This window comes from Pongo abelii, chromosome 7 (genome assembly GCF_028885655.2).
Source record: "Pongo abelii isolate AG06213 chromosome 7, NHGRI_mPonAbe1-v2.0_pri, whole genome shotgun sequence".
Classification (NCBI taxonomy): Eukaryota; Metazoa; Chordata; class Mammalia; order Primates; family Hominidae; genus Pongo; species Pongo abelii.
Window position 1 is genome coordinate 65,965,426 of NC_071992.2, and position 23,909 is coordinate 65,989,334.

The window sequence follows — 23,909 nt, forward strand, 5'->3', positions numbered from 1 at the left end:
TTAGTATTTAGTGCTTTACATATGTATCCTCAAGTTAAAACAATAATCCTGTATAGTAGGTATTACATGCCCATTTTACAGCGAGGAAATGGAGATTTGGAAATTTTATATAACATGCATAGTTATGAAGCAGTAGAAACAGGATTTGAATCTATGTGCCTGACTCTAAAGCCTTCACACTTCTGTCCAACAACACTATCTCCTCTCCTCAATTTTAAATCTTAGAGTACAGGGCCCATATATTGTTCAAGTTTACAACTGTAATTGAAGAAATGGATGCCAAAAATGGATTTTGAATTTGACTAAATTATACCACTTAGAAGGCAGCTACGGACAACAAAAATAGGATATATGGTTCCTTGAAAGAAACTGCATGGCCTATGAAGCTGTGAATTGCAATGTTTATTTTGGTAACTTAATTTCACAAGTATGTACTGACTCCTTATTCAATGAAAAGGAGCTACTGGACATATCTATGCCCAAGGTAGTGTTTCTGCTTTCAGAAGCTTCCAAGTCAATGGTAGGGAGAAACTTTTTAAAGCAACACTTTGTATCAAGCTAATATACAAGCTACACATAAGAAGTCCTAAGGGATTTCAAAGGAATAAGATTGACATTTCTCAATTTTCTAAGAGTTCAAAAATATTCCATCTTGGTCACAAATCAAGCCTTGCTTGCCATATATTATTCATGAATTCAAATCAACTTAACATGAATTAACTTAAATAGATACTGTTACCTTTCTCGCAAACAATATGCTATTTCATAGTTTCAAAAAGAATCTGAAAAATATCAACTCATAATGTCATTTAAGGTATCAAAACTAGCATCTAATACACATAGTTTTCTGCACTTTATTGAGAAAAATTCATTGCCAAATACGCTCTGGTTGGGCTATTGCAGAGTGAAATGGAACCCAAACACATTACAGAATTCATTCTGTGTTTGCTCCTTTTCATGTGATTCATCCTATATGTAAATAAGTTAACTGTGGTCTCTATTAAAAAAGATAAAAACAAATTGTAGGTTTGAAGCAAATCTATAGTATGTTGCCTAAAGAAATGAGATATTTCTATACATACCTACTTCTTAGATGACTTGACTCCATATCTTTATCATCAGGATAGCTGTATTGAGCTGAGCGTTTCTTTTGAGATTCTTGTGTCACTGCTCTGAACTGTCCTCTACCCCTACAGTCTGTGGGGAAAGAAGTAACCACAATAGCATCATGTGAGATGGGATGTCATGATCTCATCTAGATCATTTCTTTAACAGTCAGAGAGGGCAAGAGTACCAAGAAGAAAGAGTAGACAGCGAGAGTGAGAGAGATTCATTTAGTCCATTCCATTTTGCTGGGTGACCACAGTCTCAGATACCTGCTTTTGCATGTCACTGAATCTCTGTTTTGCAGCAGCAAGTGGGATGCAAGGCAGTCTGCAGAACCTCTGGAGGAGCCCCAGGGAGAGTGATGTTGAATCTTAGTAAGGGCATGGATTACACGGCGTCTTTTATTCACTAAGGACTTGGCACAATGAAGAAAGAAGCAGTAGAGTCCTGGGTGGAATGCTTGAAATTTGGCAACTCCTCAAAATGTCTCAGGCACACCTGATACCCACTAGGGATTTGTTTTTTAAGATACCCCCTATTGCACAACTGTACTGTGTCCTCCAAGTGGTTAAAATGGTAAGTTTTATGTTATGTGTTTTTATCACAATCAAAAAGATATGAGAATAACATGAAAAACTTGTTGCAAATAAATATGGAACTTTAAAAAGTGGTCTCTGATATAGTACGGATGTCCCCCTCAAACCTGCTGTTGAGATGTAATTCCCAGTGTTGGTGGAGCCTGGTGGGAGGTATCTGGATGTGGGAGCGGCTCCCTCACATCTTTGTGCTGTTCCTGCCATAGTGAGTGAGTTCTTGGAGATCTGTTGTTTACAAGTGCGTGGGACCTCCCCTACTCTCTTGCTCCCACCCATGTCATGTGCCCTGCCTCCTGCTCCCTTTTGCCTTGGCCATGAGTGAAAGCTCCTTGAGGCCTCCCTAGAAGCTGAGCAGATACTTGCACCAGGCTTCCAGTATGGCCTACAGAACTGTGAGCCCATTCAACTGCTTTTCTTTATAAATTACCCAGTCTTGGGTATTTTTTATAGCAATGCAAAAACTGCTTAATACACTCTCTAAAATTTCATATGAAAACAGATGGTCTGGAAACTAAGATATTTTGAAAATGAAAAAGAATGATGTAGGAATCAACATTCCCAGATAGTAAAACTACTATATATGAAGTTCAAAAATAAAAATTATTAATATTGATGGGAAAATACCTGAAAAAATAAAACAGGATAACAACCCGAGAGCATCTTACCATGCAATCGAATTTAACACAGTATATTAGGCAGCATAAATTGGAAAATAGGGAGAGAGTACTTTTGTTATGGGCAGCTAGCAAGTTATTCTTAAAAGAAGAGAAAGTGAAAACCACTTACATCTTCACCTTATCATATGTAAATTAAATTCAAGAGGAATATGACATGAAAGATAAGCAAACATGAATATGAAATTTAGGATGATTTTTAAAATAACACAACAAACTGCAAATGCTATAACACTAAACAAAATAAGAGTAAAACTTACACATATGAACTCACTGATATTAAAACATACCAGAAATAAACTAAAACGAAAACATCCCAAAATTACTACAGTGACATTGTCTAGAATACTGGTTATGTTTGTTACTTTTTTTCTTTTTTATTTCTACTTCTACCTTTTGTTTTCAATTAAAAACATCTTTATTTATAAAATCCAAACACAGTTCACTGAAGAAAATCCAAGCCTTCTTATAAGATTTACAAGTTAATTATCATATTGTTGTATATTACCATAATTGGATAAAAAATTTCTGGAGGCTGGGTGCAGTGGCTCATGCCTCGGCCTCCCAAAGTGCTGAGATTACTGGCATGAGCCACCGCGCCTGACCTATTGCTACTTCTATAACGATGAAGCCAAGACATTCTATATAAAGCTGTACATTATACTAAGGGACCCACAGGTGCTTATTTTCCCCTACTGTTATGCTGTTACCTCAACTTAGTACTTTACTGATAATTAATAACGCATAAATATTTGCAGCTCTGAGTAAAAAAAAAAATACATAGAAATATTTACGAAGAATACAACTAAAGAAAGTGAACTTCAATCATAAAATGAAACTCGGTCTTTCTATTTCTGAATAGCACACAGCTTTTGTCAATAAATATTTATGGAGATCGTACTGAATTAAGGTATTAGGCTAGGCACTGTAGAGAAAATAAAAATGGATAAGGCATGGTTCCTGATTTTCAATAGGTTGCAAGTATTCTCCCCACTACAATGCAGCATCTCCAGCTAAGCCAAATATCTTTCTTTCCAATTCTCATATAAAAAGGAAAAAATATAGAGAAAAGGCTCTGCAGATAAACTCTCATCATCTATGGTCTTTCATTATTTTTTAGAAAGATAAAGCTTTAGAATTTATTTACTTTAAAGCACTGATAGATTGTTCAAGGTCATATAAATAAAACCCAAAAAGCAAAGAATCATGTATATAACACTGCAGGTATACAGAGGTGAGTACACCTGAACAGAAACAACCCACCAGACTGCAGTGACATGGCAGGTTTCTTGTAATGTGACAGCTAAAATGTTGTAGTTCTGACATCATTTCTTTTAATTCACTTCGTTATTTATTCCTAGATACTGCCAAAGAAGTAGAGTATTCTTGATTGCTGAATGTTTGGCTCTTAAGCAAACAACATTACGTTTACATTTAAATGCAATGTTAGTATAGTAGATGCTTTGATTTTATCCCTATGCATATTTATCTTATATAAATATATACATATGCGTACATATATATGTGTATGTGTATATATACACACATGTTTTCAAGCTCTGTTCTTAGGCTTTACATGAGTTATTTATTTGAAACTTTACAATAACCCATACTCAATATTATCTTCTCTATTGTTAACCTGAGGCACAGAAAGATTATATTATCTTGTACAGAGTCCTACAGCTTTTCAACAGAAGAGACAGAGTTTAAATCCGGACGGTCAGACTCAAAAGCCGTAACACTACAGCACAGAATGAGGAAAACAGAAGAAGGTTAACTCCTAGATTTCTGGCTTATGCAACTTGCAAATAATAGGGTCATTATTTGTTAACTGAATGAATGGATGGATGAGTCTAGTGTGGAAAGTAAAATGAAATGACTTAAATTTAGATCAGTTTAAATTTCTGGTCTATGTGTGACATGGGGGCATGAAATACAGCAGATATGGTGTTTGAAGACAGCAACAGATGTGGATGAAGATACAGCCAGATAACTTGTGTTCAAAAGGGATAACAGTGGGTGGGTGTGTGTATGTGTGTATGTATCTTCCCATTCAGGGCAGCCTTGGTTGCCCCCACCCTGACCCTGCTCCTGCCTTTGCTTTGTGAATGGTGACCTAGATTCTTAATGGGTGAAACAAGGTTCTTCCCTATGCAGCACCTTCTTGCCTCTCCAGTTTCATTTCTCCCTAATGCACAATCCACAGCCAGTGATCCTGCTCCAACTTCATTTGCTCTCACTTGAGTGACAAATGCCATAGGTGTCATGTCAGCCTTCTCCAGGAAGCCTTTCTTAACTGCCAAGAGCAATTCGAATGTAAACTCATTGCACTCTCTCAGCACTCTGGATACATTGGGTCTTACTCCTCTCATTCTCTGAGAAGAGCAGAAGAGAAGGGCCTTGTCCTACCTACCGGTTAATACTCAGCACATGCTTGTGGCACGTGCCTAGTAAATACTTTAATAAAATTAGAAAATTCTCAAGACAGCAGGTTGCTTTCAGAATATGTCTGAATATTGCAGTTCATTGGAGTGGATTGACAGTCCGTGGTGAATAAACAAGGTCAAGTTTGGGAGATTGAGCTATAGTAGCTCAGGCAATCCTATGTCTTTCCATGAACTGATCAAAACTATGCAACTATGCAACACTAGTATCCCAATGCTGCATTCCATAGATTAAAAATATGTCAAAATTGATTTTTCAAATTGGCAAAAATATATCTGATTTTCATTTTCAACACTTTCAACGCCTCTTATTTGCTTGCAAAAAGGGAAAAAGTACAAATAACTGAAAGCAAACTTACAAAACTGACAATAAATTTGGGGAACACTTTGAGAATGAATGCATTCATATTGCATATGAAACATCTCTGTTGTCTGGGGTATATACCCTGGTTCTTTATCTCTTACCAAGAAAAAGTCAGGACACGGACACACACGAGGAGTGGGTTTAGAGGCATAAAGTTTAATAGACAAAAAAGAAGAGAAAGAGAAAAAGCTTCCTTATGCTGGGAAAGCTGGTCGCCCAAGACAGGGTCTCTGGTTTGGGACGGAATGCAATCAATTTTGTATAGAGGCTTGAGGAGGCAGTGATTGATTTACATAGGGCCCAGGGGACTGGTCTGACCAGGTATGCCATTTAGATAGCCTAGGAAAAGACTAGCCCTCCCACCCTAGTCTCTTATTAGCAAATGCAGCTTCTTCTTTTTTTTTTTTTTTTTTTTTGAGAGGGAGTTTCACTCTTGTTGCCCAGGCTAGAGTACAATGATGGCATCTCGGCTAACTGCAACCTCCGCCTCCCGGGTTCAAGTGATTCTCCTGCCCCAGCCTCCTGAGTACCTGGGATTACAGACCCACACTACCCAGCTAATATTTGTATTATTAGTAGAGACGGGGTTTCACCGTGTTGGCCAAGCTGTTCTCGAACTCCTGACCTCAGGTGGTCAGCCCACCTCGGTCTCCCAAGTGCTGGGATTACAGGTGTGAGCCACCACGCCCAGCCGCAAATGCAGCTTCTACCTGGCAGCCGCCATGACACCCACGCACGTGCTGACAAGGAAAAGGGGGCGGGAACCGCCATGTTGGATGGACTTGGCTCTTAGCCACAGGTATTTACATATGCATGGGTATGCTTGCAGCCTGACCTTTCAGACTTCTTTTTGTTAGAGAAGAAATGATTTGGGCTGCTTTTTATTAAAGGAGAATTCCACTGAGAAATTTTACCCTCGCTAACTTCCCAAAATAATTTCTTAATAACTCCTGTATTAATAGCAAAGTGGCTTCTAGTTCTCATAAAGGAACTGAGTATATTAATACATCATATCTTTAGATGATGTTTCACCTCAATTAGAATCAATACTGAACTATCCCCACAATTGTTTTGAAGTGAGATGGTTCCAGTAGCACCCCATTAATATTTCTTCATACTCTTACTGGTATTTCACTTTCTTATTACAATTGTTTTAGGAATCTATCACAGTGTTAACAGGTTACTACAAATGCAATGGCTTAAAATGATACAAACGCATTTTTATGGATTGCTGTGTATTCCCTCAAAATTCATATGTTGAAATTCTAATCCCCAGTAACTCAGACTATAACCTTATTTGGAAATAGGGTTGTTGCAGAGTAATTCGTTAAGAGATCACACTGGAGTAGATGGGCCACTAATTCAACATGATTAATGCCCTTATAAATAGAAGAAATTTCGACACAGCCATGAACACAGAATACTGTGTGAACATGAAGGTAGAGGTCGGAGAGATACAGCAGAAGCCAAGAAACAATGGATGTTGGCAAACCATGAAAAGTAGGGTGAGGGGCATGGAATGCATTCTCCCACACAGCCCTCAGTTGGAACCAGCCCTGCCAGCACTTGATCTTAGACTCCCAGCCTCTGGAGTGGGGAGACACGTTTTGCTGTCCCGTTTGTGGTGCTTTGTTACAGAATCCCAAGCAAACTACCACACGCAGCACATCACACCTTCCATGGCCAGAATGCAGGACTCCTGGCACAGGTTAGCAGGTCCTTTGCTCAGTCTCATGAGGTTCCAATCTGTTAGTGGGGCTACATTCTCATCTCATCAGGGGCAGAATCTGTGTTGGCAGAACTCACTTCCTCATGGTTGTGTTACTGAAGGCCACCTGGAGGCCACCCACAGTTCCCTTCCATGAGGCCCTCTCCATAATAAATAAAAATCAGAAAAATGTTATCTCCACAACATAGTGGTTTGCTTTCTCACAATCAGCAGGGGAATCTTTCTCCCTCCATCTAGTAAGACAGAGTCTAATATAAGGTAGCTTCATCATGGGAGGGACATTTCATCACCTTTGCTGTATTCTGCTGGTTAGAAGCAGGTCACAGGTTCTGCTCTCACTAAAGAAAAGTGATGACATGAGGGTGTGACTCCTCAGGGTTACATTAGTGTGTGGTCATCTCAACAACCATCCACTGCGCACTGCTCTCAACTTGCTCTCATGAATCAGGAAGATAATTCCCACCATAAAAAAAAATGTACTGTAGTATGGAGATTTTGCAAAAAGCTAAAAATAGAACTACCATTTGATCCAGCAATCCCACTACTGGATATTTACCAAAAGGAAAAGAAATCATTATTTCAAAAAGGCACCTGCACTCATACATTTATCACAGCTCTACTCAAAAGAGCAAAAACACGAGATTAGCCTAAAAGTGCATCAATGGATTTAAAAATGTGGTATATATACACCATGGATAATATGGTTTGGCTGTGTCCCCATCCAAATCTCATCTCTAATTGTAAGCCCCACATGTCCAGGGAGGGACCTGGTGGGAGGTGATTGGACCATGGGGGTGGTTTCCCCCATGCTGTTCTCATGATAGTGAGGGGGTTCTCACGAGATCTGATGGTTTAAAAGTATGACACTTCCCCTTTGCTCTCTCTTCCTCCTGCCAGCTTCTGAAGAAGGTGCTTTCTTCTCCTTTGCCTTCCGACATGATAGTGAGTTTCATGAGGCCTCCCCAGCCATGTGGAACTGTGAGTCAGAAACCCTCTTTTATTTGTAAATTATCCAATCTCAGGTAGTACCTCTATAACAGTGTGAAAATGGACTAATATGATGGAATAATACTCAACCATAAAAAGAGTGAAATCATGTCTTTTGCAGCAACGTGGATGGAACTTGAGGCCATTATCTTAAATGAAATAACTCAGAAACATAAAAGCAAATAGCGCATGTTCTCACTTATGAGTGGGAGCTAACAATGGGTACACATGGATAGACTGAGTGGAATAACATGCTGGAGACTCTGAAAGGTAGGAGAGTGGGAAGGGAGTGAGTGTTGAAGATTACCTATTGAGTACAATGGTACAAAGTATACAACTAAAAAGCATTCCTATGTTTCAAGACTCCAAGAACGAAAATGGCGACAATCTTCTTCTAATTTTCAATTTCATTTTTCTCTCTTTGTCATTATTGGAAAAAGTATGTTATTATTATGCTATTGTGTATATTACTATGTATTACATATATTATACCTATATAATACATATTAGATATTAGATGAATATATAATTTCTTATAGTTATTACTTCTCCTTCCTTTATTTTTTAAGCCAGCTATAGATTTATTCATCAATTCCACTTATATCTTTATTCAGGCTTTCTCAGTACATTCATATTTATTTAGCTGTCTTTTCTCTAACATTTTAAGCTGTGTGTTTTGTTAATTTATTTTTATTATTTCATTTTTAATAAAACTACAAGTTTGTTTCTGTATTTACCTCTGTTACCCATAAATTTTGATAATAATGTTGTCATTAATATTTTTAGATATTACACTTCTTGTTGATAAAATATTTATTTGGTCTAATGACTAAAAAATTCTAAGTAGCTATTTTCTTCTAAATTTGATTATTTTAGATTAGTTGCACTGTGGTAAAAGATAATGAAGTCTGCTTTTGGGAATTTAGTGTTCCTAGTGACCTAGAATATAATCAATATTTGAGAATCTTTATGAATATTTGAAGATAAAGTTAATTTAGCTTATAGGGACAAAGTTAAATACATCTTTCACAAATTGATCTCATTAGTAATATTCAAACACGATTCTATTAAGCTGTGCTGAATGGATGCTAAGCTATTTTAAAATTGAGATTGAAAAAAACTTCGTTTCAGTTAATGCTTTTCTTACTTACATTCAACTATGTATTGTTATTGCCACTCCTGTTTCTGTGTGCCTGACTTAACTTTGATGTATGCTTTTATATTTGACCATTATCAATATTTTGCTTATGTATGGCCCTTGTTAATGGTATGGAGTTAAAAGCTGCTTTTTGGATAGATAAAGCAGTCTTCAACTTCCAGTAATTCTCTTAATGCACTGAAACTTCAGGCACATTTGGGTCTTATGAGGATTTTAATGTTTCCTTTTGTTCTTCAATGTTTCCTTTAAACTCCACATTGTTGGTTTTCCCTAGTGATCTGCAGAGCATATATCCTGTTTACCAAATATTTTGCCTTTTATGGGAACATATTTGAAACCAAATTTCATTAATTATCAATGTCATACTTTAGCAATATTAATAATTACAAATGTAATGAGGATTTCTAAATTTTCTAACTTTTATCATTTATCATCATGCTTATGCTAAGACAATTTTATCAGTAGAATTTTGACTTATTTGATTATGGCACAAACAAATGGACAATTACAAAATTTGCTGAAATAAGTAGATTGGTAACAAGGACTTGTGAATGTTGTTTAATTGCACCTGCAATGCCTAAAGTATTACGCGAACACTCTTGATCCTACTGATTAGCTGATATGAAAAATTAGCTTAAATTGATGTTAAAATGTCAAGATTGTTGCATTTGTAATTCATTAGCGTAAGATTCTAAAAGGGAAGGTCATCAGCTACAAGACAGTTCTCATGTTTACTAAAAGGCACGTATCTAATGGGAAAATACTAAGAGGAACATATCTGATGGGAAAATACTAAGAGGCACTTATCTGATGGTAAAATAAATTTCTAGTATTAAGAAACCATTTTATTAAATTAAGCAAGTTGGTGAAGCCCTGCTAATGAATTACCTAATCCTGATATAGACAAATTTTTCTTTCTTATGTGATATAATAGATTGTAAATAAATGCAGAATGCTGTATTTGGAAGATAACTTATCCTTAGAACTTATGAGAGGGTTATTTTCAAGAGAATGCTTTGTACTCTTTGTAAAGTCAACATCATCAGTAGAGTTTGATTAATCATCTATATCACTGAACACTCATTCTGTTTTGTATCATTTCAGGGCTACTTATTTGCCCTTTTTCCTACTGTAATGTTCTCACCTTGATTTCAACAAGTTTTTCACACAAGATATTAGGTACTAACAGACCCAAGGAGAGTGGGAGATGTCCTTATGGTGTTCTATTGAAAATAGCAAAAACTGTCAAAGACAAACCTGAGATCACTGTTGCAATGTAATTGCTTCATTAAAGCTTTATAGGAGTTGCTGAAATCTTACTTCTTTAGTAATACTTCGAAGGCATTTTATAAGTTAATCATGAAACAACCACAGCATCATGAAATACAATGGTAATAAAATTAGTCTCTTATGAAAGAAATTAAACTTTCATTAGTTTACAAACATAAGCACAATTTATTTGAAAGAAAGTCATGAGCAAACCTAAATATATTTATGTTTGTACATAAAATATACTGTATTTACAATTACTTGATGCTCTAAAGACAGAACTTAATGTGAAGTATGCAGCTGGAAATTACAACACCAGATGGTTCAATAAATCCCAGTAGAAAATATACATCTGTTGACTCTGTGCAATTGTTTTATTTGAAGGAAGTTTTATTTAATTGAGTGGTATAGTGTCTTAGTACATCACTTATCTTGTCTTAGGAAATATCCCACCTGCCTTAGGTGTAAGTTTTTAATTTCTAAAATAAATGAGAGTAAATCATTTTCTGCTCTATATTGAAGAGAATGCTTTCTGCTCTATGCAAAGTCAATTTTATCCGTAGAGTTTTGACTGACTTATGACACAAACAAATGTGTCAATTGTAGAGTTTGCTGAAATTAGTAGATTGGTAATAAGAACTTGTGAATATTATTTAATTGCATCTGTAATGCCTACAGTATTATGCAAAGACTCTTGATCTATTGATTAGCTGATACTGAAAATTAATTTGATGTTAAAATGTCAAGATTGTTGCATTTGCAATTTTTTAGCACAGGATTTTAAAAAAGGCCACCCAGCTAAAGAAGAGTTCCTATATTTACTACTTGTGAAAGAGATTTGGAGAAAATTATAGAAAGTATAACGAAAGGAAAACTAGCAATGAGGTGACATGGTGGGGTGAGGAAAACAAATGGACTTGGCAATGGGGAGTCTGAGCTCTATCCCTAGGTCTGCTAATAAATAACTGAGAGCAAATAACTTAAACCTTTCCAACTTTTGCTTCCTAATCTTAAGATGAAGTGTTGGTTTTTTTGGTCTTGTTTCTTAGTCAGATACTCTCTTAGGTCACCTCCAGCTTCAAAAATCTATAACTGGCTGGGTGTGGTGGCCCACGCCTGTAATCCCAGCACTTTGGGAGGCTGAGGCAGGCAGATCGCCTGAGGCCAGGAGTTTGAGACCAGCCTGGCCAACACGGTGAAACCCCGTCTCTACTAAAAATACAAAAATTAGCTGGGTGTGGTGGTGGGCGCCTGTAATCTCAGCTACTCAGGAGCCTGAGGCAGGAGAATAGCCTGAACCCGGGAGGGGGAGGTTGCAGTGAGCCGAGATCGCGCCATTGCACTCCAGTGGTGATAAGAGTGAAACTCCATCTCAAAAAAAGAATAAAAAAAAAAAAAAAGAAGAAAATCTGTACCTAAGATAGCTAAGGAAAGAAAAGAACCTAGGAATTTAATGTGAAATGTTCTATAAAGTATGTTAAGTGATATAAAATATTAAATCTCAAAGAAAATTTGAAAATTTTTGCTTTATCTTTTATGCTGGCAAAATAAGATTCTTGGCTTTCTCGTTATAGTCATTCGTTTATCAATCTTGGTTACTGTGATCTTTTGATAACTACAAATTTAGCATTTGTCTCATGAGGTTTCCCTTTTCCCTTTTCCTTAAAAGCAAATCAAATCAAACAACATTTTGAAAACTTGCTGCTTATCACTTCACCAGCTACGGCTCTGTTGGAGCTCTCTTGGTTCCTCATCTTTTCTTAATATTTTCAGTGGGCACTTACTGTCTCCTAGGCCTTACCTATAGCTCTGAATTAGTATGTCTCTGCTGGCTAAAAGAACAAAAACTCCAATCAGGCAGCTGATTTATCTGATAATTATCCCCCAAACCATCCTACTGTTTATATAAGCTCTGAGTCAACTTGTAAGTTGTTTTGACATAATTTGGACACTGTCAATGGAATAGCATTTTCTCAGGTACCCAGAAAAATAAAAACACCTCCTCAGGACAACAAGCAACATAATCTTTGGCCAGAATATCCCATTATTTGAATCAGAATATAGTCTCATTATCCTTACCAGTATTAATCCTTCCAGAGTGCTGTATTAATGGACCAAGTTATAAGTATACTGGTTTTCTCCCACGTATCTTGTACCAAAGACATCCATCCACCTGAGGCAAGAGTATATACAGAAGCAGCACAGAACTCCTGGCTTGCCTCTGCCATGTTTCCACATTCTCTAGTACTATCGATGGCAGTTCCTGTGCAAATCACAGCATTCCCAGAATGACTTCCAGTAAAATGCTGGGTGGCCCAAAGATAAGTGATTATACAGAGAATATCAAGAAGTGGTCCCTGAAGGAGGTCATCTGAGCAGACGATATCTGATGTGGCTTCTTCGGATGCATTTGCACATATTTTTTCACACATATTTAGATGCAACTTGCTCATATTGACAAAATCACAGTCAGTATACACACACAATAGAGAGTATAAATCTATGTGTCAAAATAACATGGGCAGAGAAATTAACCCACAAGGTAAAAGAAAGAAGTTGGCAACACCAGAGTGGAACAAATAGGATGCCCAGGGAAGAAAGGATCCCTGACTTTTTTTGGAGATTAACCACATGATTTTTATTTTTTTCCTAATGGAGGGCTTGTAGGTTTATTTTTGAGTAGGAAAGAAATATATCAGATTGGACAATTCTGTCAATATCCACAACATACCTTTAAAGCTATGCTTACTTCTGGGCATCACACTTTAATAAATACCTTGATGAATTATAATGTTCTGAAAGAAAAACTGATAAGTAAAATCAGAATAATGAAGCAACTCTAAATCATGCAGCATGAAGAAACTAGGGAGTTTGGGGTGGAGGGTGTCTGTTTAGTGCAGAAGAAAAGATTCATTATAAAAAAGAAAGCCATCTTCACAGGATAAACATGTCATACGAAAAGAGAATTAGAATTATCCCACGTTTCTCCACAAGGAGAAAATGACCAAATAGAAACCTGTTATGATAAGTTTCATCTTAGTATAAGATTAAAAATGAAACCTAATGAATTATCTTTAAATGAAATAGATTCTCAGACGATGTGGGCTCAGAGCCCATGGGATTTCATCTTCTCTCTTCCCAGGCTAAAAGACAGGAGGGGGCTAGATGAAACAGTAAACAGTAGTACCAGTTTTGCTTTTCACTTATGATAATCCTGAGGATCCTTCTAAGAGCTTTTTCGTCTTCAAAGAAATCAGTGTTTTAGAACTGAATTCCAGGTCACCCCTTAGCTTCAGATCAAAACTGGTTTTCTCAGACCTTGTGTCGGTACATTCCTGGTCCCCATAATAGTGTGTAAAAAAATGATTAAACAGGATCTTCTGTGACCTTAACAAACCAAATATGCTGATTAATGCTGTCAGACAGGAAAGCTCACATGCCCGTGCTCTCCCTGAAGAGCTCAGGCCTTGATCAGCATGCACCTCAACCAAAGACAAGAGCAATGGTCTCCCCTGGCCCCAGCATGAGGTCCTCATCACAGGACGCTCATTGCAGCACGCAGACACTGAGCTTACAGGGATTCGGGAGCACAGTACCCTGAAGATAAGCACCCCAAAGATGGGCCTTCTTCCCCTCCCCCACAACCCCAGGGGACAGGCCTCCCCGGGGCAAGTGGCATAGGAACATAGAGGCCACAGTGTGCTTGAGAGGACAGGGGAACCCTGGGGAAGAACGCAGCATATAATCCTCCTGAAGGCTGCAGGCTTGAAGGAACCACGCCCAGCCCTGCCCAACTGAGGACTCAGAGCAGCTCACCTCTGAAAGGACTTCATGTTCAGATTTCTGGCCGAGAGCTTCTGCCCTCAGAGCCTGCAGTGTGTCTCCACTTCTCAGAAGGCCAAGAATGAACTGAATAAGTGGGTTGTCTTCCTGCTTTAGCCTACGGAGGGCTGATGTCACAGTCCAGCCCAGTGAAGCTGTCTGTCTCCTTCTGCTAGGTTTCTGCCATGGAGATAACCTTGACAACTTGAGCCAAGATAAAAAAGTCACTGTCCATGAAAGGATCCTGAACAGTCATCAGAGAGAGGAGCCACTTTCTCAGTGAAAACATGACCCAAGAGATGGAGATGACAAAAGAACATCTGTTTAAAGTAGTAACAATAATAAATAATAATAATAGAAGCAGTTAGGGCATTTCTGATGCTGCAGAAAATGATGTCCTAAAACTTAGATGATCAGATGATATTGGAACTAAGAAGTTAAATAGATAATTTTAAAAGGAGGTTGATCTCTGTTGAGACTGATTAGTGAATTTGATATAAGTGGTCATGTGCAAAAAATATATCAGAGCATTAAGCAAAAATATAAAAGAGTGATATGAAGGAAAAGAAAAGAGATTTGGAAGGTAGACCTAATGCTCAAATAAAAAATGTTTCAGAAGGAAAAAAAATATTTGGAGGATACATACAGATATACAGTAATTAAGGAAATATATGCTATAAATTTCCCCTTGTTGAAGAAATGTGCAAATCTATGAATTGAAATTGTTCCCTAAGTTTGATACTGGATTGATAAGGAAAGTTACATCTAAGCATATTCTGCTCTAATTCTGAACAAAAGATCTTACAGAATCCCATTTAAAAAGAGTTAGAGACACCTATTTAAGCAGGGGAAAAAAATCCAGACTGGCACCTATCGCACCTACCCTTCCAATTGCAATATAAGCAACTAGAAATCAGGAAAGGAACACTGGCAAAGAATGGGAAAGACCACAGTCCAGGAATCCTGTGCAAGTAAGATGCTCTTCACTGTTCAGCGGGAAAAAGATACTTGAGTATAAAATACCATTTGCAGAATACTTTACACAAGTACTCAATTTGAAAGCATTACTTGATAGGCCACTTTAGGAAAAGAGGAAAGCAAAAAAAAAAAAAAAAAAAAGCAATGAGTAGTAAAGGCAAGCATTTTCCACCTATATATGCACACACCTATACATGTGTACACTTACTCATGTGTATCCTGGACATGTATATACCTATACATGCATGTACACAACCATTCATGTATACGCTTTTGTGTACACATATAAACATACCCATACATGTATACAAATGTGCATGTACACACCCATATGTATACACATCTATGCATGCATACACTCAAACATGCATACACTCATACATGTGCATGCTTACACATGTACACACATCTACATATACACACCTGTACATGCCTATACATACAATACCTATTCATGCTCATGACTATACATGTACATATGCATAACTTAAACATGCATATATCATACATGCACATAGATATACATGCCTATACAATACATACATCTACCTGTACATGCTTATGCATACACATGTATATATGTACACAACTACACATGCACACACCCATATGTGTACACACTCATGCATGCACATACCTATCCATGTACACAGTTATATACACACATACATACACATGTTGTTAAATTAGGTTTAGCCCAAAGCTACTTTCTTACATATTTTAAGTTCAGCCTAAAGGTTTTTCCAGACATAATGAACTGTAACCTAACTGGATGTGTAAACAGACTGTAGTCTACCCTTGTGTCAATCACTAAGTTTTGGCCAATAAAAGGCAGCCAACTGTTCAAACTGTGTTCAATAATGCAAATGCTGGTCTGGAACCAATCTGGCTGTTTCTGTACCTCACTTCTGTTTTCTGTACATCTGTTCTCTTTTTCTGTCCATAAATCTTCTTCCACCACATGGCTGTGCTGGAGTCTCTGAGCCTACTCTTGCTCAGGAGTCTTCCTAATTCACAAATCATTCTTTGCTCAATTTAATTTGCATAAAGTTTTTCTTTTAACAGATGGTGTCAGAAGTGGGACCTGAAGTAGAGCTTCCCCTGATGCCCAGGAGCAACATGTGACCAAGTGAGGTCCCTGCCAGGCCCACTGTGGCCACTGCTCTCTCACAGCAACTGGGGATCATGGTATTCTCTCTCAGATTCCAAAGCTCCACGGATTTGTTTTTAGCTCTCTGAGCTTGTTTGAGCAAATTTTTTTATCTGAACTGGGTTCGGAAAACACAATAGAAACTGGACTGGATGCAGAATCACGTTGGATCTGATATTAACTGGCTTGGATCCAGTTAGAGGCCTCTTATGTCTGACCCAGTCAGACAGAAACTGATAATAAATGGAAATATTGCAGGAGGTATAAATTTTAGCTTTTGGAAATTCACAGGGATTTTTGTGTTCTACCCCTTCCTTGCACTTTTCTCTTTTTGGGTGCTTAGGTAGGAAAAAAATCATTGACTAAGTTGATCAAGGAGATCTGATAGCCAAAGCCAAGATGTAAGGTAAAAAGGAGATCCTTAGTTTCTAAAGAACCAAATAATCCACCTTCCAGCTATGCCTACATTTGCATGTATAAATATCAGACTCTGTAAGCAGCAAACACTTACACAAGTGGTAAAATCTTACTAAAGGTAATTTAAAATTAGAATGGAATGTTCCAAATGAATAACACCAGACTTTAAGCAGTGCATCTGAAAATGAGAATTCCTGGCCAGGTGCGGTGGCTCACGCCTGTAATCTCTGCACTTTGAGAGGCTGAGGCAGGCGGATCACTTAAGGTAAGGAGTTTGAGACCAGCCTGGCTAACATAGTGAAACCCCATCTCTACTAAAAATACAAAAATTAGGCAGGAGTGATAGTGGGCACCTGTAGTCCCAGCTACTTGGGAGGCTGAGGCAGGAGAATTACTTGAACCCCAGGATCTTGCCACTGCACTCCAGCCTGGGCAACAGAGTGAGATTCCATCTCAAAAGAAAAAAAAAAGAAAAGAAAAAGAAAACGAGAATTTTTGAATTAGTCTTATCTAGGGATGCCTATAGATATTATAGATAGGCAGAAACTTCTAAAAAGATTTTAATACCTTTACTGGTTTTTAAAAAACTTTTTATAAACGGCAAATAAAAAGTTTAAGTGACTAATTGATAAGAAAATATCTGTTCACCTTTTGGTTTAGTTATTATTCTATCCCAAAGGCAAAAAGAAAGCTATCCTAAAGTGTTTACAAAAGATAAGACCTCCGGTAAAGTAGGCTTCCTTCTTTCTCACAGCAATCCATGCTGAATCCAGTCATGGAAAATGCTTTCTTTGCCCTGTTCCTTAATGGGCTCCATGCTGAACTTAGTAATTTTAGCTAAGAAACAGTAGCTAAGTTAAAAAGAACACCCATGGAACTAAAATATGCCTTTCTGGAATTTAACTGGCTATCTTTAAACCTTTTTGTAAAAGAAATCTACATTTATAAAGGAAATCTCCATTTTTAAGGATATTTGCCTATGTACATGAGAAACTCTTGCCATTGTTTTCAATTTACATAACAAGTCAAACCTTTTTTAAAGTGCTTTTCGGACTATCTTGTCTTAACTGAACTTTTACTTCCACTATTTTTTCTTTGGTTTGAGCTGATGATACAATATTTAGGTCTAAAGTCTTAGCTCTGTGCTTTTGAAATACAGATTTTCTTGTTTGGCCTGGGAGTTGGCCCTGTAGAAGTACAGATTTGGAGTTGCCTGGCTGGCGGTTGCTTAGGGCAATGAAGCATGTGATTGAAAGAGGGATAGTCTAAAGAGAGAAAGGAAAAATTATTTATAAGCTAGCTTTATGAATGCTAGAAGATCTGCTTCTGTCTGTGTTCATATGTCTACTATATATGTTAAGTGTATGTGATAAAATTTGGTAAATAAAACTAGTTTTTAAATTGTTGGCAAAATATGGTTTCAAAATTGTCAGTTAAATAAGTAGGTACTTGTTTGATTTGACTGTGAGCTTACGGTTTGGTTTTGAGAGTCTGGATTCAGCGATTTGGACAGATAGCCATGGTGAGGCCTGGGGCTAAGTTCTCAGTTCCTAGAACAGCAGCTATAAGCCAGAATCAAACCCAACATGACCCCTTCTTCCCTGGCCCAGTTTTGCCTCTTGGCTTTTCTGGGAGGGGTTGTATCCTCCAGGCATCCTCCTCACAACTGTTTTCTGTCCTGACTTCTACATCAGGCATGAAAATTCAGGACTTAGACAAGCACTGCCCTTCATAGTCCTCCTGGGTGCCACATGGCTAAATGGCATATAGGAGAAGACATTAGGGAAGGTACCTGGGGGAAGACATTAGCAAAGGTACCTGGGGGAAGACATTAGTGAAGGTACTGTAGCAGGATGAGCCGTAGACAAAACCCCTCAGACACAGAGTTAAAGAAGGAAGGGCTTTATTCAGCCGGGAGGGTTGGCAAAACTCACTTCTGAAAAACCGAGCTCTCTGAGTGAGCAATTCCTGTCCCTCTTAAGGGCTTACAACTCTAGGGGGTCCACGTGAGAGAGCAGTGATCGATTGAGCAAGCAGGGGGTACGTGACTGGGGGCTGCATACACCTGTAATTAGAATGGAACAGAACAGGACAGGGATTTTCACAGTGCTTTTCCACACAATGTCTGTAATTTATAGATAACATAACCTATTAGGTCAGGGATCCACCTTTAACTACCAGGCCCAGCGCGTGGCACCAGGCTCTATGTCTGTGGATTTCATTTCTGCCTTTTAGTTTCTACTTCTGCTTTCTTTGGAGGCAGAAATTGGGCATAAGATAATATGAGGGGTGGTCTCCTCCCTTAGTACCTGGGGGAAGACATTTTCAGTGCATGTCTTCTGGTTGTATAAAAGCTTTCCCATGCACGAGGGCTGATGTTATAACAGTAGCTAAAAGATTATTCCTGGAGAAATAGCCAGAGATAGGATATTTATTTTACTGGACAAGTTATAAAACAGTTAAATAAGGTATTATAGATACTATAGTACTGGGCAAAGCTAGCTGAATTGACTGAATTGTTTTGGTCAAAGGTATTGTAGATTAATGACAATCAGATCCATTTCCAGTGTAAAACATAAGTTGACACCTTTATTATGTCATTGAAAGGCCTATCCCCCTAACAATACAGTCTCATGTATCTTCCACTAATAAACTCTGACATAACTAAATGCTGCAAAGCCTTAATGCACTATGTCAAGGTGTATTTTCACAAGGTAAAGAAAGCTTTACATGGTGATCTGACTGAGGACAATCTAGAAACTGAAGACTGAATTTTCTGAGAACAACATCAAAGTTGGCCTTTGTCATCACATTGTAGCAAAACTTTGAGACCTTGAACCTTGGGTTTATGACCTCACAACTCAGAAGGTCCCCTCCACACTCTCACTGTATTCCCACTGGAAACCTTAAGGTTAAAGCTAACCAGGAAAATTTCTCCCCAGAAGAAGATGACAACATTGATGTGGGTAGCTTTTTCTCCAGATCAAGAATCAAGACTTCTCTGCTATCATAAGACTCTTATCTTTCTATTTTTTTTCCTTGCTTATACTTCTATGAACAATAAAAGTGAAAAGGGAGACAGTTGTGTGGACTCATAGGCTATACTTTTATTTTGTGAAAGATATTGAAGCCAGCCTTATATACATAGACAACTTTATGCTTTGATAGGTGGAAGATGAAGGGCCAGTGTAAGTGAGAAATGTTCATGGTACATTTGTTGTCTCATAATCAGTCAGAAACAGAACATTGATACCCTCCTCTTAACCTACATCATAGGTTAAAGAGAAAATTGCTGCCACCAGTTATGGAGAAAATTAATAGGAAGCCTTCACTCTTCCAAATGGGCATCTTTTGTTAGGTTTCTTTTCCCATGGTTTGGAGTAAATGAAGCAATGATTAGAAATTTATCCCTCATGATAGGCTCTTATAGCAGATAATACTGTAAATGCTATGTTATACAACAGACTTTATTTTTTTTTCTTTGTTTTATTTTAGAGATGAAGTCTCGCTCTGTAGCCCAGGTTGGAGTGCAGTGTCATGATCTCGACTCACTGAAACCTCTGCTTCCCGGGTTCAAACAATTCTCTTGCCTCAGCCTCCCGAGTAGCCGGGATTACAGGCACCCACCACACCCAGCTAATTTTTGTATTTTTAGTAGAGATGGGGTTTTACTGTGTCGGCCAGCCTGACCTCAAACTCCTGGCCTCAAGTGATCTGCCCACCTTGGCCTCCCAAAGTTCTGTGATTATAGGCTTGAGCCACCAGGCCCAGCCGGTTATACAACAGATTTTAAATGCTCCGTTGAAAGTTGTGCTAAATAATAAAATTGCTCTAGATCACTTAGTGATTAACAGAGAAGTGTCTGTGCAGTTGTTGGCACTTCTTGTTACCCATGGAGAAATATGTCACAGGTATTATAGAGATTCAGTTGTAAGGAATTAATGAATAGACTGCTTGGTTAAAGTGAGTAGATTCTTTACCTAGCACATTCTTTGATCTATTTGATTTTATTTGGTTGGTTTGGTTTATGGGACCCCAGGTAAGGAGCATACTCCAAGCTCTTGGTATTATCCTCCTGATAATCATAACAGCAGTCTCCCTGCTGCGTTGTATTCTCTCAAAAATTTTAAATGTTTTCATGCAGCCATCTGTAGAATGTCAAATGGCCTTTCTTCAACTGGAATGACAAAAACTCAAAGAAACATGTGATCATGAGAACATCGTAGCCTATAAATGATATGCTGAGACAGAAAACCCAAAATGATGGTAACTGAGAGTGGTGATAAGGCCCTAAGTATTGGTCACATGCTCACCTAAGTGAGAACCTTACCAAAAAGGGAGAGGAGGTTTTTAAACAAAATTATGGGAGGTCATTGTTTTGGACTGAGCTCCTGCATTAGGCCCCAACAAACCAGACAAAAGCAAAATGGAGGCACTTACGCTAAATGCAACATAACCAAACTGAAACTTTAAGGAAGGAGATAGGTCCTAAAATGACCATTTTTCCCCCTGTAAACAGTAGATTCCAACAAAAGAAGGTTGCCCCTACTGTAACCCTCATGCACACACAAAATTACTTGACATTTATGATGATGACAGAGTGACATTGATTCGTAAAGTTCTAGTCTATCTCCCAAAGTTGAGAGGATGACCAAAAGAGGGAAATTGCTAAATTAAGTTTAGCCCAAAGCTGCCTCCTTACATATTTTAAGTTTGGCCTAAAGATGTCTGGGCATAGTGAACCTGACTTGAAGTGCAAACAGACTGTAATCAACTCTTGTGCCAGCTGACCCTCATAATCAGTTGGCCAATCAAAGGCAGCCAACTGTTCAAATCGGGTTCAAATAAGGCAAAACCCAAGCTGTGACCAATTTGGCTGTTCCTGAATCTCACTTCTGTTTTCCATACATTGCTTCTCTTTTTCTGTCCATAAATCTTCTTCCACTACGTGGCTGTGCTGGAGTCTCTCTGAGCCTGCTCTGGCTCAGGAGGCTGCCCTTTGTCAATTAAAGTCTGTTAAATTTAATTTGTCTAAGGTTTTTAATAATGTACACATCTGTGTGTGTACACACCTATAAATGTATACAGACATAGAAGATACGTTTTACGTATTTATGTATATAATGCATATGGAAATAATGGGAAAAATAAATAAGGCTAATTTGAAGAGGGAAGCTCTAAATAGCAGTAAATGAAGTAACTAAATTAAAGAAAGTCCCCATATTAATGAAGCCCTCTGTACACTAGGACCTGACGGTGGGCAGTGCACAGGAAGAAGGAGCAGCACAGGTGAAATGCAGCAGCTACTTTGTTACAGAAAGGACCAAGGGACTGAAAGAAATCTACTTAAGCTTAAAAAAATTCAAATAAACTGGGCGCAGTGGCTCACATCTGTAACCCCAGCACTTTGGGAGGCCGAGGCAGGCAGATCACAAGGTCAGGAGTTCAAGACCATCCTGGTCAACATGGTGAAACCCCTTCTCTACTAAAAATACAAAAATTAGCCAGGTGTGGTGGTGGGCGCCTGTAGTCCCAGCTACTTTGGAGGCTGAGGCAGGGGAATCGCTTAAACCTGGGAGGTGGAGGTTGCAATAAGCCGAGATCGCCTCACTGCATTCCAGCCTTGCGACAGAGCAAGACTCCGTCTCAAAAAAAAAAAAAGAAATTCACATAAAAGGAAGCAAGTACGTTGCTGCTGAGTAAATGATGAAACAGTTTCAATTTAGTGGCAAGCCTGGGATGTTCACCCTCACCATTGTTAACACATAGCATTTGCAGAGAGCTCATACAGATTAATTAAAGGACAAAGACCATGAACACACAATGCACACAGCTAATCCCCGAAACCAAAAACCATGGAAAAAGCTGTTTAAACATACTAACAGAGAAATGAAAATTAAAATGAACTTGAGATAATTAAGTTTTTACTCACTGCACTATCAAAAAACCAAGGGCTATATTACCAATTGCTGGTGGGGAAATAAAGTGGGTATTAATATAATTGTTTGTGGAATCGTCATGTTTATCTTTTTAGAAATAAATCTGACAACACTTTTTTTCATTAAAAAGCCTATATCCTGTACCTCAGCAACTTTACTTTGGGAATTCTATAAGAACATAGCCTATGGAAATATAAGCCCTGATATGCAAAGTATGGCTGCATGAATTTTGGTATATACAATCCTATCCATTAAATACTAAGCAATATTTTAAAGGAATTACTTATACAACAGATACATAGAATGACTTGAGGAAATTTATGAAAAAAAATGCACAACAATGGATTTAGTTAAGGGCAAAAAGAAAAACAAAAACACCATGCTGTTTTAGAATAGTTTGAAGAGAAACTGAAATTCATGGGTTAAAAACTATGGATAGGGCCGGGTGCAGTGGCTCATGCCTGTAATCCCAGCATTCTGGGAGGCCGAGATGGGTGGATCACCTGAGGTCAGGAGTTTGAGACCAGCCTGATCAGCATGGAGAAACCACGTCTCTACCAAAAATACAAAAATTAGCCAGGTCTGATGGCGCAGGCCTGTAATCCCAGCTACTCGGGAGGCTGAGGCAGGAGAATCGTTTGAACCCAGGAGGGAGAGGTTGCAGTGAGCCAAGATCCAAGATCATGCTGTTGCACTCCAGGCTGGGCAACGAGAGCAAAACTCTATCTCAAAACAAAACAAAACAAAATGGTGGATAACAAAATTCTTCATCGAACATAATAAATGACACAAAAACTACAAACCAAGTCCTTAACACCCCAACTTTTTCCAGTTTGATCACCCATACAAACCCATAGCCTTACAGCTAAGTGACAGAAATCCCAGCTCCATTATTTAGATCTCATGCTTTCTACCTACAAAGAATAACAAGATATAATGATGTAAATCTTGATTGCACTTATATTATCACTGTTTAAACAGACTCAGAGTCCATTTCAATGTGTTTAGGAATTTAGGAGAAGAGTTTCTCCAGGATTTAAAAAAAATGTAGTTAAATTTGGAAGATGCTGGTATCAGTATTAACCAGTAGGCTATTATTCATGGGAAACAAAAAATGGAAAAAAAAAATAGCCCTGTTGAAAATAAAATTTTTCTTTAAAAACAACATAAAGAGCTGAGGGTCCATTTAATCATACGTTTCATTCTAACAAAATGAACCACTAGGACTGCTTGGAGTGGCCATTTACATCCCAAACGGAGGTCTCTATTTTACT

The 23,909-nt window shown here is 38.0% G+C and overlaps 1 protein-coding gene across 6 annotated transcripts in view; it reads right to left on the reverse strand.

The window, feature by feature from the left end:
• PXDNL (peroxidasin like) overlaps nt 1-23,909 on the reverse strand; it is a 522,985-nt gene that overhangs the window by 25,626 nt on the left and 473,450 nt on the right. For all 6 annotated transcript variants that reach the window (XM_054561591.2, XM_054561594.2, XM_054561592.2 and 3 more), the window contains one exon: nt 1,083-1,197. In XM_054561591.2, coding sequence (XP_054417566.2) covers nt 1,083-1,197 — 115 coding nt within the window. The remainder of the gene's footprint in view (nt 1-1,082; nt 1,198-23,909) is intronic.